Source organism: Chaetodon trifascialis, chromosome 15 (genome assembly GCF_039877785.1).
Source record: "Chaetodon trifascialis isolate fChaTrf1 chromosome 15, fChaTrf1.hap1, whole genome shotgun sequence".
NCBI classification, from domain to species: domain Eukaryota; kingdom Metazoa; phylum Chordata; class Actinopteri; order Chaetodontiformes; family Chaetodontidae; genus Chaetodon; species Chaetodon trifascialis.
In genome coordinates, this window is record NC_092070.1 from 8,255,015 (window position 1) to 8,272,885 (window position 17,871).

Sequence of the window (17,871 nt, forward strand, 5' to 3'; positions counted from 1 at the left end):
TTTGAACTACAAGTAGGAGGTCAGAATCAGACACCTGGTAAAAGTGAAATGCTGTCAAAATCCCTGCATATAAATTCAGCACTAGTTTAATGATGTATTATTTGAACATTACGCTTTACTTGGTAGGAGAGGATGTATGGGAGGGCTGACAGGGCTGATGTATATAAGCTGAGTATGAATGTGGACTTGCCCTTCATCTGTCTCACACTCCTAACAACCACATGCATGAAATGTACTGCACATAAGCAGCAACGTGGGAAAATTATGCTATCTGTACCCATCTGTGAGAAACCTGACAGTGGTTTTGCATTTCTGAACATGTCTACAGTGCCATCTGTGTTCCACCCCTTCACATTTGTTTCAAAGCGAATGAAACGGCTATAACTTTGACCATGGGGTGGAGTTGCAAGACTGGCACTGATCTAAAGAAATCCTACTGTAGTATGTCATTTTCCAATATCGTTTTGCCAAGCTGCAAACCAAATTCTGTCAATTAAATGTTTCCTTGCCTGTTGGAAAAGCAACATGCGTGCATATTCTTTGACATGTTTTCTGCCGTGAGGTTTACTGCTATGCAGCGTATGTGGTACATGCAGAGCTATCTGTGGCATTCACCTCAGAAAATAATCAGCTCTGTTACAGTGCTGTGGTTCCTTGAGTAAGCTGAGCTGCAGTAACACTACTGTATAATGCAGTTGCCACCTGGGTGTATGTCTGCCTAATCTATCTTCCTGAGAAACAGCAGCACGAGCCAGTAACAGGAAACTAAGTAGCGAGATGAGAGGAGAAAAATAAATAGAAACAGATAAACACATAAATGCATACACACAGACACTGGGAATTTGGAAATCTGCCCAAAACTAAGCCTTGTGGTCTGACTGGTTGAGGGGTGAAATAAGAAGAAAATGGGGACACAGTGTTGTCAGTTAAACTGGGGACTAAACATGGCAACCCAGCCCGTGACCGAACCTGACAGAGAGGTGGGCATTCCACACATTTGTCCTCCTGTTTCTCCTGATCAAAGGAGGAGAAGGAAGGAACAAAGCAAACAGAGCCACCACAAAGCTTCCAGCAGAGCTGCGGTTTGTATTTTTCATGTTAAGTGAACAGCAACCAAAATGCCTTCAAGGATGTGGGGAATTTTCCTCTTCGGCGTCTTCCAAGCCAGAATATTCTGGTTGAAAGAAAGAAAAAAAAGAAAGGAGAAGACTGAACAAAACTCGCAAGTAAAGCAGAGAGAAGGGTAGTCACTGAGAGAAAGAAAGCAATTATAAATCAGTAGGTGATCCTAAATAGTTTGCAAGAGCTTTTGAGTGTTAAAAGACACAGCTTTTCTCAACCAGGACAAGAAATCACCAATTTGAAAAAGACTGGACGAGATTCAGTCAATAACGTGCACAAAAGTCCCTCATAGCTGCCAGCTCAAATACTGTCACTTGCCAAATGTGACACCTCTATTTGAGATCCCTGGGGAAGGATATTTTGGTCGCACACACAGACACACACACACACAGGTATCCATGGCGATGCACCCCAGCAGTGGGGAAAGGGCTGCTCGGACAAGCTCGACAACTTGACGATGACTCAGCTTGCAGAATTTAGCACAGCATGGTATAGAAAGCTGGGAAAGCCGTGACCTCATTCCAAGGGCTGCTTTGCTGCCCTTCCTTCCACCTCGGTGAGGGACAGCAGCCCAGAAGAATGAAGACCGCCGACAGGGAGGAGGGGGTTAGAGGGAAGAATGGTGGCACAAGAGAGGTGTCCCATATCCAGACAAACATCTCGCATAGTGATAAAAGGATGGGTGCTGTGTGTGTGTGTGTGTGTGTGTGTGTGTGTGTGTGTGTGTGTGTGTGTGTGTGTGTGTGTGTGTGTGTGTGTGTGTGTGTGTGGTTCTGTCTGAGCAAAGCTATATTTAATGTGTGGAACATATGGCAAGTGCAACAAAAGGGATGCAAACAGGAATGAAGTCACTTGGGAAGGCTTGGGGAAAATTAGCCCCACATAATAAAATGTGGTTTTCCAGTCCTTTGGGGCACTAATCTTCACGAGACACACTCAAAGATCCTGAACCAAATATTGAAAATTGATGGCCCATGTTCTGGCTGTGCTCAGCCCAGAGCTCCAGTCAAAGTCTCAGCTGTGTGGAGCTCCAGCCCGCTGAGCCCAGAACATAGTCTGAGGATCTGTAATGACAGGGAGCCTCCAGCACATCAGTCTCACACACAACCCTGGAGCTTTACAACTGCAGCTGTGGAGGTCAACCAGACCATTGGTGGAAATGTCACATCAAGGATAAACGCATTTTGGGACAAATAAAAAAATAGAGGGCAAGGGAAATGGAGGCAAACATGCCATTTTAAGATCTGAATCCTTTAGATCTGAAACAACATTCGAGAAAAAAGGGGGAAAGTAATGCTGTTGTTTCACAGTTTGACACTGATGGCACACAGCAGAAAGGCTAACACTGTCCAAACACTGGTAGACTGTGATAAAGCTTCTGCTTATCACAGCGGTTCTTCTACATCAGAGATTCAAAAACAATTAGTCAGACTCAAAGTGGGTCACAGTCAGGTTTCTTGTGGCTCTTCGCTCTGCCAATGTGCTCACATGCTCAAATCTTGATAATACACACACAGTGAGGTGCGGACTAAGTTGCACGACTCCTCTCCAATGTGTTTCATTCCCTGTAATGCTTTGGGCTTTCTTGCTTTGATCGGGTGGATGACTTGACATGGGCTTAAAATATAAACTGTAAACAAGCTAAAAACTGTGCAGCCACTGCAGTCATGGCACGAACCAACCAGCTGAGCAGTGCAGGATGAAGACAACTCTCAGTGCAACAGGTCCAGTTAATGACAACCTGAAGACTGATGCTGGTAGCACCTCCCCTCTCTGCCTCCTCATCTGTCTCACCTCTCTCTCTCTGTGTCTGCCTCTCTCTCTCTTTCTCTATAAATCTCTTTGTCACAGGGCAGCAGCTCCAGCAGGCAAGCCTCTCACCATGCATGCCATTAGGAGCTCAGAAATCTCTAACCCTCTCCACTTGCAACATGTTACTCTCATCTGAAACACACAGAGAGGCTATCGTCCATCTCTGCCAGCACTATGCTGATATGCTGTAGAAGCCAAATAGAGACCGTCGCAATTAATAACAAAGCCACAATGAAAAATGTACCTTTCAGTTGAGCTGTTGAATAATTCAGAAACAGTCAAAATGAATAATTCAAAGCTATCTCAGCAAGACCTACCCCTCTCAAATAATGACATCACTATGAATTTAGCATGTGTCTGATTTGAACTTGTGCGCTTGGAAAAAAAAAAAAAAGTTGCAGCGGTTCAAAAAAGAAACAAGCTCAAGAGAAGAAACAAGAGAAATAATGGCAGACAGAGCCAGGAAGTTACATAAGCATAGCGTACCACTTGCCAATAATATTGAAAACAAGCTTAGAGTATGAACAATGCAACTAAACACTTCAATCCTAAATCCTTTGCCCTGTGTTTACATTGACGATGATGTTGAACAGCCTCTTACTGCCACAAAATCACAACTTTAACAACATGACATTGGTGATGCAGCTGGAAAACCTGCCAGATAGTTAGTCTTCAACTTGACCCCTGCCCTCCCCCCAATGACAGCAGAACTTTCAGACATAATCAGTGATGTCACATCTTCTCTGACCTTGTGACCTTTCACACACTTTGCATACTTTCTTCACACACTAATCTCCTGGGCTATGCAGCCAAGCCCCTTGCTGCCTGCAAGTGATCTAAAGCTGCCTGCCAAAAGGGCACACACTTGCATAAAAAACAACCCACCTCGGTTTCCAGCCTAACTGCACCTAACGTCACCAGAATCCACAATGCTGCTTGCCAACTGAAAGTCAATATGTGTCTATCAGCTTGGCAATGACAACTGAAGAAACTCTACAACTCCATTAAGCAGCATTGCAAAACGCGAAAATTCCCACTGTGGACAATCATCATGATGCATGACATTTTCATTGACCTGTCAATGAAGACCAGTAATAGTATGGAGCTTTACAAAACCAAATTAAAATGGTCAGATTGAGGAAAACAAGTGCCTGTCATACCTTGAAGCATGCAGCGGTATGCTGACTCAGAGATGGCATAGATGTGTGGAGGCATCTCGTGCCTCTTCTTCCCTCTGTACATCTCAATGATGTTCTCTGAATAGATGGGCAGGTTCTTGTAGGGGTTGATTACCACACAGAACAGGCCAGAGTATGTCTGCAATGAAACACACCAAACAGACAAACATGGGAAATTAATAAACAGCAAGGAACAAAGAGAGGCTGCAGCACCACATCTGAATCACTTTATTTTCAAGAAGTCTAAAAACATGTTAAATAAGCCATGGCTTGAAACAGGAGAAGTAAACTAGCTAGGATTGGACGTGGATATAAAGAGAAGACGTGAAACATCAAAGTCTTTTACATTCAAATGAAGCATGGAAATTTCTAGCATAATAAATCATCAAGCCTGCATTCAATCAGTGCAGCAGGACTTGTCATCACCCACTCTTTAGGAGCTGACATCATTACAGCAGGCATGCAACGCAGCGAGAGATACAGGGCAGACTGACTGAAGGAAACACTGAACAGACTGTTGTCTCTTGTGAGGCAAGAAAAGTCCCTGAGAGTCCTGATAAGAGTCCTCAAATCAAACACAGCCCTACACAATGTGAAGAATGAATGAATATTATTAAGACTTGTGTTGCAGCAAGTAGCAAACGGCAAACATTTAGCCTACTTTGTGAGTTGTGGTGTTGCATTTGGCTGTGTAATTAGCCCGAAGATCTCTCCCTGGAGATCTCAGCTATGCTGCAGGCTGAAACGACCAGCAGCGAGGCAGCCAGGAGCGAGTGAGAGGCCCTGCTGGGGCCACGGCTCCCTCTTATTCTGCAGATGTTACAAGGGTTTGCACTTCAGACAGAGAAAGAGCTGACTATCAGTAGTATGACTATCATCACTGGCAAGTTACACTAATCCTTGGGGCCAACGTAAATGTGCACCACTATCTCCCTCACTAGCTACCCGCATACAATACATACATCCTTACTGAACATGAACCTTAAATAGCTAAATGTATACACATATGTGGACCTTAAATCTTTAAGAAGACTGAAAAAGAGTCATTACAATACTGAAGTACATGTAGAGCTAAGCTCAGTTAGGCAATTAATAATACAATTAATAATAAATTAGTCATAGAAAAATCATAAAATCAATCCCACATGGATTTAACCACCAACAAAAAGACACACATATCACATCCAGACACAGGCTTCATGGATATCAGGAAGCAGTCGGGTCTATCTGGTTGGAGGCTGCGGGGATCAGAGGCAGCTGGCTTCCTACTGGCTTCAAGGTCAGAGTGACAGACGTGTTTGTTTGTTCTGTCTCCTTCTGGGACCATACGTACGCTCTACAGTGACTTTTTGTTTACTTGCATTACCGAAGTGAAAAATCAGGAGCACAGGAAAAGAAAAATTAGAAGCAGCTTCTGTAATATAGTTTGTGATAAAGTTGGATATGTTATGCAGGAGCAGTCTCTGAATGGCCATTGGAGTTCATAAAAGAGCACATGTTCTCCACAGACTGCAGCACGTAATGACTGACTGAACCTCTGTTTTAAAGAGCCTGAACTGTTTCAAGAGCCGTTCATTCTGCAATTATCTGTTCTCCTGCTGTCAATAAATAGAAACATGACTTAATGCAGCACAGCCAATAGCCAAAGATGTAATATTAAGAAAAACAATGTCCAACAGGGATCTTTTCATATTGGAGCATCAAACACTGTGACATCTGCTTCATGATTAAAACCATACATAAGGCCAAGTGAGGCACCATGCTGAGTGACTCAGCAGCTATAGGTTCACAGACGTGCCCCCAGAGAGCAGGCTGGAGCTGTTACACAACAGCTCGGTTTGGGCCTTCAGTCAGCAGCACAGAGCGACTGATCGCATGTACTGCTGATACAGAACCAAACAAAAAAAACAAGCAGTGTGGTAGTAGTGAAGAAAAGGAGAGGAGGGGAAGGAGAGCGAGGCAGACAGAAACGAAGAGTGGTGCAATGATCCAGCCGACAGGGCTTCCTCAGGTCCGATCCAGCTGAGAAGCAGAGGTCTAACAAACAGTGAACCGTGTTCTCAGCCTTCCTGTAAATTGCTATCTGAGAGAGACAGAGAGGGGCCTGCTGAAATTCTAACTCTCCACTCTCCTTTTCGAGGGTAATGAAAAATTAATTCCCCCTTATCTGAACTGGAGCTGCTATATATAGGCGGTCTGCTCTGTCCTCCTCGGTTCTGTGACATGCAGCAGCGAGGCAGCTGGCGAGGCTGCACAGAGATACCAGGAGTGTCAGCCAACAGGGACAGTCCCAGGCAGCTGAAGGGTTAAATGGGCCATTGTGATTTGCTGCATCATTTCTCTACATGCATGTTTTATTTGGTTAAAGCTAAGCATTTAAACGGCAGTCTCCTCTCGAACAGAGTTGAAACGGTGCATCAGTGTGTGCTTGGGAAACACAATCTGATCTCTAAAAATAACAACAGTGGGTGAATTTGACTGTGGCTTTTATCTAAAGTCAGCGGTCCCTTATGAATGCCCCAATCTCTGTGACCACTTTAACAAGAATGCCTCAAAATCAAAAAGCACTTTTTGCATGCTTGTTACTGCACTCCGGTAATTATTGTGAAAACTCCTGCAGGATCATTGCAGCACCAAGGCAATTTACTTCGATGGTTGCCAGCTAGCGGAGCATACAGCTAACTCAACACCCCCTGGCAAACCAACACGTCTGGCCCAGTCCAGGAAAGAGAAGGTGATATTTCCACTGTGAAATCTGATCCAGGGGAGGGGATGCCGTGGCCTAGTAACAGCTGAGCAACACACAGCCAACAGCAGACACAACAGCCGACTCCATCTGCCATCTCTGATCAGTCCGACAGCCAGCCTGCGTTGATAGGCCGGAGAGGGCACTCTGGGTGCAGAGGCAGCCTAGGTGCCATTGATCTGTGTGGAGTACTTGACCATTCCCTTGGCAGTGCTTGGCTCTAGTAAACAAAGCTTGCTAATAATTCAGACTAGGCTTTTGAAATATGATCAATACACCGACATGCATGGTATCAAATCACAGTGACAGCAGCATGACGCCCTCGGCTTTTCTGCAGATTTCATAATTTGGACATTCCTGCAGGGTAGGAATCAGCTTAAAAATGATCAATTAAGGCAATTATTAATTAGTTTTTCACTCTCGTCCTTATTCTTCTTTGTTGTATATATTTTGTGTTTGTCTGTATGTTTAAACTGCTGCTGCAACGGGATAATTTCCCAAGTTGGGATCAATAAAGTAACAGTCTAAGTCTACCTACAAATTCATGCGTCTGTCAAAATTATGGTGACATGAAATGCAAACATAATATCAAAGGTCACATGATCGACCTGTTAATGCCCTGCAGAAAGAGAGACTGCATGTGACTTTAATTCAAACATCTCCACAGGGATATTCCAAGGAGCATGACTGTGCATTCCTGCTTCCATGTGTTTCTCTATGCTGCTTTACCTGTTGCCCTGCAGCACATCCAGCATTAAGAACACAGAACAAGTTTTGAGCAGGAAAATGGGACAAGTTTCGCTTGCACACATGGAGCGTCTGAATCACTGAAATGTTCAAAAAGCCATAAAAAGTGAGGATGTAAGAAATAATATGAGGTCAAGATGCAAGACAGACACAAAGTCTACGTCATTGTCGTCCTGGACCTGTGAGACAGGGAAGAGGAGAGACGCAGAGAGAGAGTGTGGGAAAGGGAGCAGAGCTGGTGAAGACAGGACGGACGCCGAGCAGCAGCAGAGCTGAAGTGGGCGGCAGGAGACAGACAGACGGACGATCTTTTTGCCATGAAAGAATGCTGAGGCTTTCTGACAGCTGAGGCTTATCTAACGACACAAAGGCCCGCTTGTACTGTAGCCTCACTGGTGTGGTATAGCCTACTGCGTAGCATTGTGGTGGCCTGTGAGTCACCACCTCACAGATAGAAAGCTGCTACAATAAATTAGTTGGCTAAACAGGTTGGCTGATTTCACACAGATGGAGCCATCAGATGGGCACAGGGCCACAGAGGGAGGCCGCATAGGAGAGACGACTCACCCATAGACGCAGGGCCATATTATTACTACTGGAGGTATTAACATAGGAAGAGTTTAAAATAGGATTTTCTCTATTTGGTATTATCTTACTTCATCCTACCTTGTGTCAGGTTAGGAAATCCTAAATACTCGATCCAACATCGCTTATCAACATTTATGTCTGTTACCTAGCAACCAATGTTACTTTTCTCATCTTTCCAAACTAAACAACTTTGTAAGCCTTGTTTTTTCTCGTTGAACCACACTGAAACATACACTGAAACATACACTGAAACATACACTGAAACATGCAAAAAATGCAGCAATGATGTGAACTTAACTTCAAGAGTGATCAGTTAGAGGTGTTGGTAACATCTGTAGAGAAATCTAAAGATGTTCTTTTTGAGAAATTTATAATGCTAACTCAGGAGATTAAAGAGATAATGGGCTATAAGATAGACAGTCTGTGCCCTATACAAAAAATACAGGCAGGGAAAGAGAGTATGATCACACGCCACTACTGCTACAATGTCGCTCAATGTTAAAGGAGCAATAAGTAGGATTTTTGTTGATAACGACATTACTGTGTGTGTGTGTGTGTGTGTGTGTGTGTGTGTGTGTGTGTGTGTGTGTGTGTGAGGGGGGTTGATAGAGTAGCTGATGAGCAATACTGACTCATCTAGATTGGCAGGTGTAGATTCTGATTTTGAAAATTCAATTTGCTGGCTGTACATGGGCAGATAAACAAGCAACAACCAACCAGTGTCATTACAGTCTTGTGCATAGTAATACATTCATTATAGTTCTGTTGGATCTTGGTTCAAATCAAGCAACAACTACAGACTACAGCATGCGTGCCAAGTAAAACCAAACCTGTAAAAAGGTTAAGATTTGCATAAAGGCTGGCTCAACCTTTGGCACATCTATGTTGATCGCACTACAATTCAGACAGGCAAGTCTTCCCAACCACCTCAACAGAGAACACAGCCTGAGGAAGTCATTATGTTATGTCTGCAGTAGATGCAGCTGAGTTCTGGGGGGTAAGTCAAACAGGCGGGAGGACGATCATAACACAGGGGGTTTCTTCTTCTAAGAGCGCGCTGAATGGGAAAATTCTCTTCCTGACAGAAAATCAACAGTCAAACACATGTTTTCAATTTCTCTTGGCCAAGGGGCAGATTAACGAGCTCCAAAGCCAATTCTGAACCATGAAAAAGTAGAAACCATGATACTATGGTATGAGGGGGAAAATGAAGAGGAACCCTGGAGGAATCTGGGGCACTCACATGTCAATTCAAAGCATGTGGCAAATTGATAATACCACCTTCACCGGAGCTTCTGAGAGCTGAGAGTCGGTGGTCATGTTTTGTCATGATGTGTGATGAGGAGGATAAATTACACGAACCAGCCTCTCAGGTGATAACCAACCCACATTCTATTCCTGGAAAACATGTCACTAAATGGGTCAAGATCACAACTAGAACATCACAGAGCAGCTCCATCTGCAGTGAAAGTGGATTATGGAGACAGTGGCAATGCAGTGATACAGACCACTACAGATGTTGACTATGAAAAATCCAGAAAAGTGGAATATAATTAAGAGATTAAACAAGAAAATCACTTAAGTGTCGGGCAACACAGGTAAATGTACTCATTGTGTGATAAAATAATTCCTTGTGCCCTACATTTTAGGCTAATGTGTTCAGTTTTAGACAGTGTGAATGGCACAGAAGAAAGACAGAGAGGGCGAGCCATCTGTGTGATCAAACAAGACCCACCAGCAGGAGCACGGAGCAGGAAAAACAAACTGAAACCAGCAGTGTTTATGGCAGACGCCTGCCTCTGGCTGAGGTGAGAGAGAAGTGTTGGGGGGGGGGGCTGTAACCTAGAGGCACTAAGGAGAGAAGATCCAGTGGAGTTAAAGGTCTGGCAATGGTTAAAAGACTAGTCTGTCACTCATGCTGTGTGTGTGTGTGTGTGTGTGTGTGTGTGTGTGTGTGTGTGTGTGTGTGTGTGTGTGTGTGTGTGTGTGTGTGTGTAGTCAGGATTCATTCAGAGGAGCTAAAAGCTCAATGCCCTCTCTGTCACCACAGACTGATGAATATCAGATCTTACCTTCACATAACAGTGCAAAAGACAGCCGGCTTAAAGGTAAGACTAGGGTGCATTCAAGAAGAAACACTGCCCATTATTTCACAATTATAGCATCTGGAGGTGGAATTCAACCGACGGCTGTGAGACCTCGGGGAGTTTTGCCCACTTAGGAAAATGTGTACTGTTACAAAAACACAATGTTTAAAGGGTCCAGTTCCAAGTCACTCACGTATATGAGTCCCGAGTAGTAGCGGTCCTTCAGGTTGTGCAGCACAGACGCCTCATTCAGGCAGGTGAGCTCGGCCATGTCCTCCACCTTGCTGAACTTGGGGGGGTTCATCTTTTGGATGTCATCCTTGTTGATCACCACCTTCTTACCGTTCTCTGCCAGCTCCACCAGCACCTCCTCGCCACGCTCCTCCCGGATGCTGGCCGGCTCAAAGCCATGGCGTTCTGAGGGGACCCACACCAGCTTCTTGGCGGTCCAGTCAGCCTGCGTGGCTGGGTTGTAAACCACGGCCCGGTCCACAAACAGGTACCGCTCTGGGTCCTCTTGCCCACTCCGATGAGACATCTTACCTGGGGTTTACCAGAGCTACGTGGCCACCTAGAACAGACAGGGTGCAGGAATTGGTAACTTAGACATTACACACAGGATATAAAACATCAGAAACCAAATCCATGCCCCTGGGTGTCCTTAAGAACTCTCCAATAGACCTCTATGTGTCACCATCTATGCTCAGTAGACTCAATATGGGATAATGGTTTGTACCTTCACTTCATCATACTAAGAGTGTCTTTTACCTTTTGCAATTATACACATCTAATAACTGTGTGACTAATCACATGACAAACAGTCAGATCATTCTGTGTGATAGGAGGCACGAATGAAAACAAATCTCTTGCCCTCATATGCGGTAACAACGTAACATACAGGACACAGTGAGGAGGGGATACCGTCTGTCAGCAGTTCATGACAAACACTGAACGGTGTCACTGATTGAAAGTTGGACTACATCATATGATCAAGTATTAGTGCAGGTCTGATCATCTGCACGACTTCTCGTTGAAAGGGTCTGCACAGTAGCACTGCGCATATGTTACTGCGTAGGCTCCACCGCAGATCGAGCTGGACGGAGCGGCGCTGTGAACGGCACACTGCTGGTCCCCCTCTCCGTCCACACACCGCGCAGCATGGAAAATAATCCACTGTGGCACATTTCTCCATCGTCCCGATCACATCTACGACCTGCGCTCGTCTATACATACGGAGCTCACACAGCAGATGCGGTGACTGTGCATTGGCAAGTCCCCACAGAGCACAGAGTCAACGGGCAGCAGCGGGGGGGAAACTTACCGCTGAAGTCCTGTTGACGAAATATGAGGCGAATATCTGCGACATGAAGCTGCGCAACGGGAACTGCGAACTAATACGGCTGAATGAGGTAACAGGGATGTACCATGACTGCTTACGCTGCAGGCTAAAAGTCCAATTATCTGAACAAAAACAATTAAGGTTAGCCTCAGAAAAGGTTGGAACTTTTGTTTGACGCTAGCTCGCGTTAAATTGCACTTGTGAAGCCAAATTATGTTGTCTCGGGTGAAAAGGGGGTCAGCGAGCTCGACTACCCCCCGTTCAAAGGTGCGCTCTTACTCACTCACTAAGTTAACCAAATAAAGCCTACAGTCAAAGTTGGGTTTCCACAGCGACCACCATCCTCCATCCTCGGTCCGTTCATCCACACTGACGGTGTAACCCTCAGCACGCGCCCTGTCCTCCCTGCCCGCGCGGTGGATAATGACGACCTTACCTGGTTTAGTCAGCGAAGCAGCAGTCAGATCCTGTTCACCGAGCAGTCCGATATCCCCCTGACGCGACCCTGTATGCAACTGACTCCTACACACAATTGAAATGCAGGCATGTATCTGGGCTTCGGTATGCACCACGGGCTCAGTGCTGCCTCTACACTGGGGCCCCTCCTAAAGCGAGCACACTTGACCGCTGCTGTTCCGCCTACGATGGACTGTGCTCACATAGAGCGGCCGTGCAGATCAATCCACCGCGCGGTGACACTGACGGATGACTCACCTGAGCTGAAATGTGCGCTGTGTGCGCCGATGCCGGTCATGATCTGCTTTAAGTCATGATCGGACACATTGATATGCGTTTTGTCAGGACATTTTGTTGCGGTTAACTCTTTTTAAAATCTATCCCCCAAATTTCTATGCATGGCACACACCCACTAGATGCAGCCCGGAGACAATTGGGCTCTCACTTTGCGGTCTTTCTCTCCTCCTCTCCATCATTGGCTGGAATTAACCAACCCCCAATTTGCTGCAAATCAATAACGTGCAACAAAAATATGACTTTGTATTGCAACTGTTGCTTGCCTTTATTACAAATAACTTCCAAAATAACTTGCATCATCACTGCTGTGCATTCTGGTACCTTCTGACATCTCACAGGTCTTCATACAAAAATATCAACAAAATATCCACTAAAGAAAAGAAACAAAAACGAAAACACAATGAAATCTATGTTTTGGAAGACAGCATGTAGCTTTATCCCATTCATATCACCTGAAGCCATCAGTCCCACTCTCCTGGTGTTATCTGAAACATCCCCCTCTTGTGTCTGAAAGCGACAACGGCAGTATTTTATGCTGAGCAAAACTCACGCAATCATACATCACCCAACCACAAACACAAGCTTTGGGTTTTACAGAGCCATTTTTATTACAAATGGAAAAACTTCACAGAAGAGCAGGAAAAGCGTCTTTTCTGTGATTAAATCATTGGCTTCCATCCTAAATGCTGGAAAACATGCTGTTGTCATAATCAAGCTGTACATCAAAAAAAGAGAGGCGTTGTATGTTGTGGTTATGTGCAGTCTGTTAATGTTGGAGGCTTCAGCGTCCTCCCCTCCAGGCTCCTCCACCCCTCTTCTTCATCCCTCCTCGTCCTCCTCCTCCTCCTCCTCCTCCACCTCCTGGTCCTCCTTTCACTTTCTTCCTCACTCCGCTTGCTTGTTCTGTGTCATCATCATCTCCAGCTCCAACTTTGGGCCTTTTCCTTTTCTCACCTTGCTCCTTCATTTCCTGAGGAAGACCACATTTAACAATGCAGAATATTCGAATGTTATGTTTGAGTGGAGGCTGACGTGGCCAGAAAAGGGATCATACAGTAAAGATGACTTACCAGCCTGGCAAACCTCTGGGCCTCGCTCACCCTCTCCACCAACATCATCACTTCCTCTTCCTGGGTAGGGAAGGCGGGAAGTTTCTTTCCAATCAGGCTTTCTATTCGCTGGAAAAGCTCTACGTCATATCTAAGATTAAAAAAAATATGTCAGTTTTATGGCAGACAACTGAGTTTTACTTATTTATGCTTTAAATCTGATCCAATCAAATATCAAGACATTAAAGAGCAGTGATGCTACTGGTTAGAAAGAGGCAGCTCTTACTGAGTGACAAAAGTGATGGACTTCCCTGACCGTCCTGCTCTGGCTGTACGTCCGACCCTGTGGATGTAGTCCTGTGAGGGCACACAGATCCAAAGATCCATTCAACTCAAATCAAACGAATGAAATCACCAAATAAACCCAGAGTGTGGACGTCAGCACTGGCGTACCTTGGAGTGAGTGGGGATGTCGTAGTTGATGACGCAGTCAACATGAGGAATGTCCAGTCCTCTGGACGCCACATCGGTCGCCAGCAGTACCGATCGAGACTTGGACTTGAACTTGTTTAGCGCTCCAAGACGTTTATTCTGACAAACGAGGAGAGGAAAATCCAAAGAGCGAATGAGACATTGAAGAGCAAGCAAAACAGACGGTCCAGAGAAGTGGTAAGCACTGAGGGTTACGCTTCTTCAAAAGCTTAAAGCAGCATGAGTGTACGTGTTCAAAGTACATAATTACATCATGTATCTCACACTGTGGTTACAATTACAGTAAACAAACAAAACCTATGCAGAATAGTTTGGCTGTGCTGATATGTACGCAGCACTCCTTCATGAAAAAAAGTTGTATTGCTGTATGGCACATAACCAGAAGGGGGTGCTGTTTTTCCACTCAACTGGCACCCAAGCCATTCAACAATCTCACAATGTCTGAAAAAGGATAAGTACAAGACTGATGTTTGGCATTTCTTGTTGCCTTGTCTTGTTGGGTGCGATCAACAGTCTGAAACCAGTTCCATAAAAATGGAGCTCTTCAGTTTATGATTTTTACTGGGAGCTGCAGGTAATGCAGTGGACAGCTCTGCACCAGTGTTGGCTATTGCATTATAATGACTGAAAATGACTCATGAGTGAGGGTGCTTGTCAGTGGAGAGGACTCAACGTCAGGAACATTTCTATCTTACCAAAAATGTGTGAACAGGGAGAAACACAGTATACAAATAAATACTTGTGCAACATTCTCCCTCTGTCATCAAACCACTGCAGTTCAATGTCTAACATTATTAGTGATGCTACTGTTTGCTGCTAAGTCCTCAGACCTAAGAACTTTTTTTTCCAGACCTGATAATTACTAAAATCAAATTCCATATTTTTCCATACTGCGTAGGAACCCTGCTAGGAGGTGAGAACATTGTGGGTGAGTATGGGTATTGCTGTGTGGCTCTACCTGACTCATTTGGCCATGGAGAGGGATAGCAGTGATGCCAAGGTTCCTTAACAACAGCGCCACCCGCTGGGCATTGTTACATGTGCTGCAGAAAATTATAAAAGAGTTGCCGGCCAGTTCGTTCAGGATGGACACCAGGTAACAGTCCTGCAGCAGAACATGCACAGGCAAGAAAACAGCGTTATAAACATCAATGAACTGAACACAAACACCATTACAGAATGGTATTCTGGTGACAGAGGATGGAGGGTGAGCAGCATTTAGTTTCAGACATTAGAACATGAAATGAGAGGGTGCATTTCTGTGTGCCTTACCTTGTACTTCGACGGTATGAAGATGTAGTATTGCTGCAGTTTGTCTACTGTCGAGTATTTGGTGGATACTGCACACTTCACGGGATCTTTCAGAGCTGCTCTCTGGAGTTTCTGGACCTATGAACCAAATAAAAGAATGTCAGTGCAAGAGAAAAACCCTGTAGGCTCTTCACTTGGTGTAATGTGGTGTAAAACAAAACAAAGCAGGACTAGTCTCTACCTTTTTGGTCATGGTGGCCGAGAACAAGAAGGTGCGTCTCTCTCTGGGAATCACCTTCAAGATTTTATCCACCTGGCAAAAGACAGACAACATAAACTCATCGTGTCAGAGACATTCTTTTTGATGAAATATTCCAAGTAAAAAAATGAAGGAATTCCACTCAAGTGGTTATGTGTTTTCACATCAAATATTAGTGTCACGATTTCTATTCTAAATCCAAAAGACATCGTTCAAAATGAGGTTTAGAGTTTGACCACTGAAATCAAAAGCAAGCAAAACCCCTGGCTAAGTTTTTTCCAAAGGAACAAAACAAATAAACCTAGAATTACCACCTCTTGGCTGTTTGTCTCCACCAATCAGTCAAGTTACATTTTCATCCACATCTGTCTAAACTCATATAATATTTGTAGTGGAAACTTGAAAGGAATCTAACAAACAGTATTAAGTGTATTTATTGGCAGAATGGAAGTTATCACTATATTAACATGGTTGATTCAAGAGGAGGTTCCAGTGAGAAACATGCTGTCTTCACTCAGCGACCGTTTTTCCAGAGGAGCACAGAGGACTGACAGAGAGCTTCATCACATGGAGCAACAACAATCACCTGAAGCTCAACATCAGCAGAACCAATGAGCTTGTGGTGACTACAGTGCTTCAAATATGGATGTAGCTGAAAAGAAGCTACAAACTGAAAAATGTAGATGCTTCACACACATCTTCAACCTGACAGCACAGAAGATCTAAACGATCAGCACAGCTTGAAGGTGGACGCCAAGATTAGAGTCACCAATTCAGTATCTGACCAAATGGACAGACAGACGGACAGAAATCTGAAAACATAATGCCTCAAGCTTTGGCTGTTGCCGGAACAGAGGAGAAGAAAACAACACTGCAAGGATGACATAGCTTTCCCGTAGCCTGCAGCTGCATTTTCCAACTTGACATCACGGCCACTGTAGAAGGCCAAGATGATGGACTGGTTTGCCTTCCCCGTACGTTATGTCAACAACAAACTACAATATGTAGACCATGCTACACATACATGCTACTGTGACACCACTATTAAATAGAGAGAAAATTTCAAAATGAAGCAACACACAAGGACATCAATAACTTAAAGTACCCACCTCAGTCTCAAAGTCCATGTTGAGGATTCTGTCTGCTTCGTCCATGACCAGGTACTTCAGAGCTCGTAGGGAGAAGCCCTTTGTGTTCTCCATGTGGTCTATCAACCGACCAGGTGTGGCTGCACAGACACACCATGTGTGTGAATTGAGTGTTGATGCATATGAAATGAAGTGCTGATTACAGTTTCCTTATGATCTTACCAATAACAATGTGTGGTTTTTTAGCCAACACCAAGGACTGGGACATCATATCAATTCCTCCAACTATGACAGCTGCAACAGAAATGAGAGAAGCTTCAGGTACAGAACCACAGAAAGTGATCAGCATCATTGCAAATCAGTTAACCTTTAATAGACACGCACCACACTTAACACCAATGCTGGAGCCCAGGGCTTCAAACTGCTCGGAGATCTGAAATGCCAGCTCCCTGGTCGGGGTGAGGACGAGGGTGTGAAGCCTCTGGGGTGAGGCCAGCAGTGACTGGAGGATGGGGAGAGCAAAGGCACCTGTCTTCCCCGAGCCAGTCTCTGCCAGGCCAATAACATCCCTCCCTGAGGTTCAAGAAGAAGGCACAGATGTACGTTAATGAAGTTATGTATAATTATACAATAATGTAATGTATAATGATACAGTACTGCCGGGACTCAGTCTGCTATATAATGGCATTCAGCACATGTAGCTCATACTACTTCTGCATGTATACCACACTAACATTCTGAATACAGGACTTTTACTTCATGGGTTCATTACTTATACACTGTGGTACTGCAAGCATCTCTGAGGGGCTGCACAGAAAGCTCAGTGACTCTGGAGGCAACCTTCAGCTGACAGGCGAATGTCACTGTGGTCACTCACCTTGCAGGGCTACAGGTACAGCTTCTACCTGAATCTTTGTTGGACTCTTCCATCCTAGCTGATCACAAGCCTCACAGAGGACCTCGGTAACACCCTGTGGACGGTAAAGACACGGAGTAAAGACCCCTGTCAGTTACTGACAATGTTTTGGTAGCAAATTACAACCGTCCTATAAACATCGTCGGACTCCTGGTACATTTCCTACGATAAACATTCAGCTGAAGTTAGCTTAACGACAATTTAGCTAGCTAAAAATGCTCTGCCGTTGCTGGTTTGTGTTGCTAAAACGACGCCTCTTCTTCACTCTGTTGGGCAAACCTACCAAATCTTTGAAGCTTTTCACTGTTTCGTCATTTTCGCCGCTATTACAGACACTGTTGTCATCACTACTCGAACCGTCGAGTGCTTCATCTGTGTTTTGCTTCACGCTTTCCTCAACGTCCGCCATGCTGTTCGCCCCAACGTGTCGTCAGCTCCGCAATG

General features: G+C 44.7%; 2 protein-coding genes across 6 annotated transcripts in view; both read right to left on the bottom strand.

Moving 5' to 3' along the window:
* LOC139343851 (myosin-10-like) overlaps positions 1–12,273 on the bottom strand; it is a 50,877-nt gene extending 38,604 nt beyond the window's left edge. For 2 of the 5 annotated variants that reach the window (XM_070981683.1, XM_070981680.1), the window contains exons 1-3: positions 12,056–12,273; positions 10,474–10,851; positions 4,095–4,251 (exon numbers count right to left, since the gene is read on the bottom strand). In XM_070981683.1, the coding sequence (XP_070837784.1) occupies positions 4,095–4,251; positions 10,474–10,818 (502 nt within the window). In that variant the 5' untranslated portion in view covers positions 10,819–10,851; positions 12,056–12,273. Of the gene's footprint in view, positions 1–4,094; positions 4,252–10,473; positions 11,339–12,055 lie in introns of those variants that run through there. The other 3 variants (XM_070981684.1, XM_070981682.1, XM_070981681.1) reach the window with 2 other exon arrangements.
* A 336-nt stretch (positions 12,274–12,609) lies between these two features.
* ddx47 (DEAD (Asp-Glu-Ala-Asp) box polypeptide 47) lies at positions 12,610–17,865 on the bottom strand. Its single transcript, XM_070981685.1, has 12 exons — positions 17,711–17,865; positions 17,389–17,482; positions 16,896–17,084; positions 16,734–16,805; positions 16,533–16,651; positions 15,406–15,477; positions 15,186–15,302; positions 14,872–15,018; positions 13,875–14,012; positions 13,708–13,778; positions 13,443–13,572; positions 12,610–13,342 (listed from the first exon to the last, which is right to left on the bottom strand). Exons 1-12 carry the CDS (start codon positions 17,834–17,836, stop codon positions 13,154–13,156), a joined length of 1,464 nt encoding a protein of 487 aa, XP_070837786.1. The 5' UTR covers positions 17,837–17,865; the 3' UTR covers positions 12,610–13,153.
* Between the last annotated feature and the right edge of the window lie 6 nt (positions 17,866–17,871).

Bases quoted from the DNA above. Each gene is read 5' to 3' on its own strand.
- ddx47 (XM_070981685.1), bottom strand. From the start codon at position 17,836: ATGGCGGACGTTGAGGAAAGCGTGAAGCAAAACACAGATGAAGCACTC. The intron at 17,483-17,710 runs GTAGGTTTGCCC...TACCGTCCACAG, and splicing joins TGAAAAGCTTCAAAGATTTG to GGTGTTACCGAGGTCCTCTG. The intron at 15,303-15,405 runs GTAGAGACTAGT...TTTGGTTCATAG, and splicing joins CGGCCACCATGACCAAAAAG to GTCCAGAAACTCCAGAGAGC.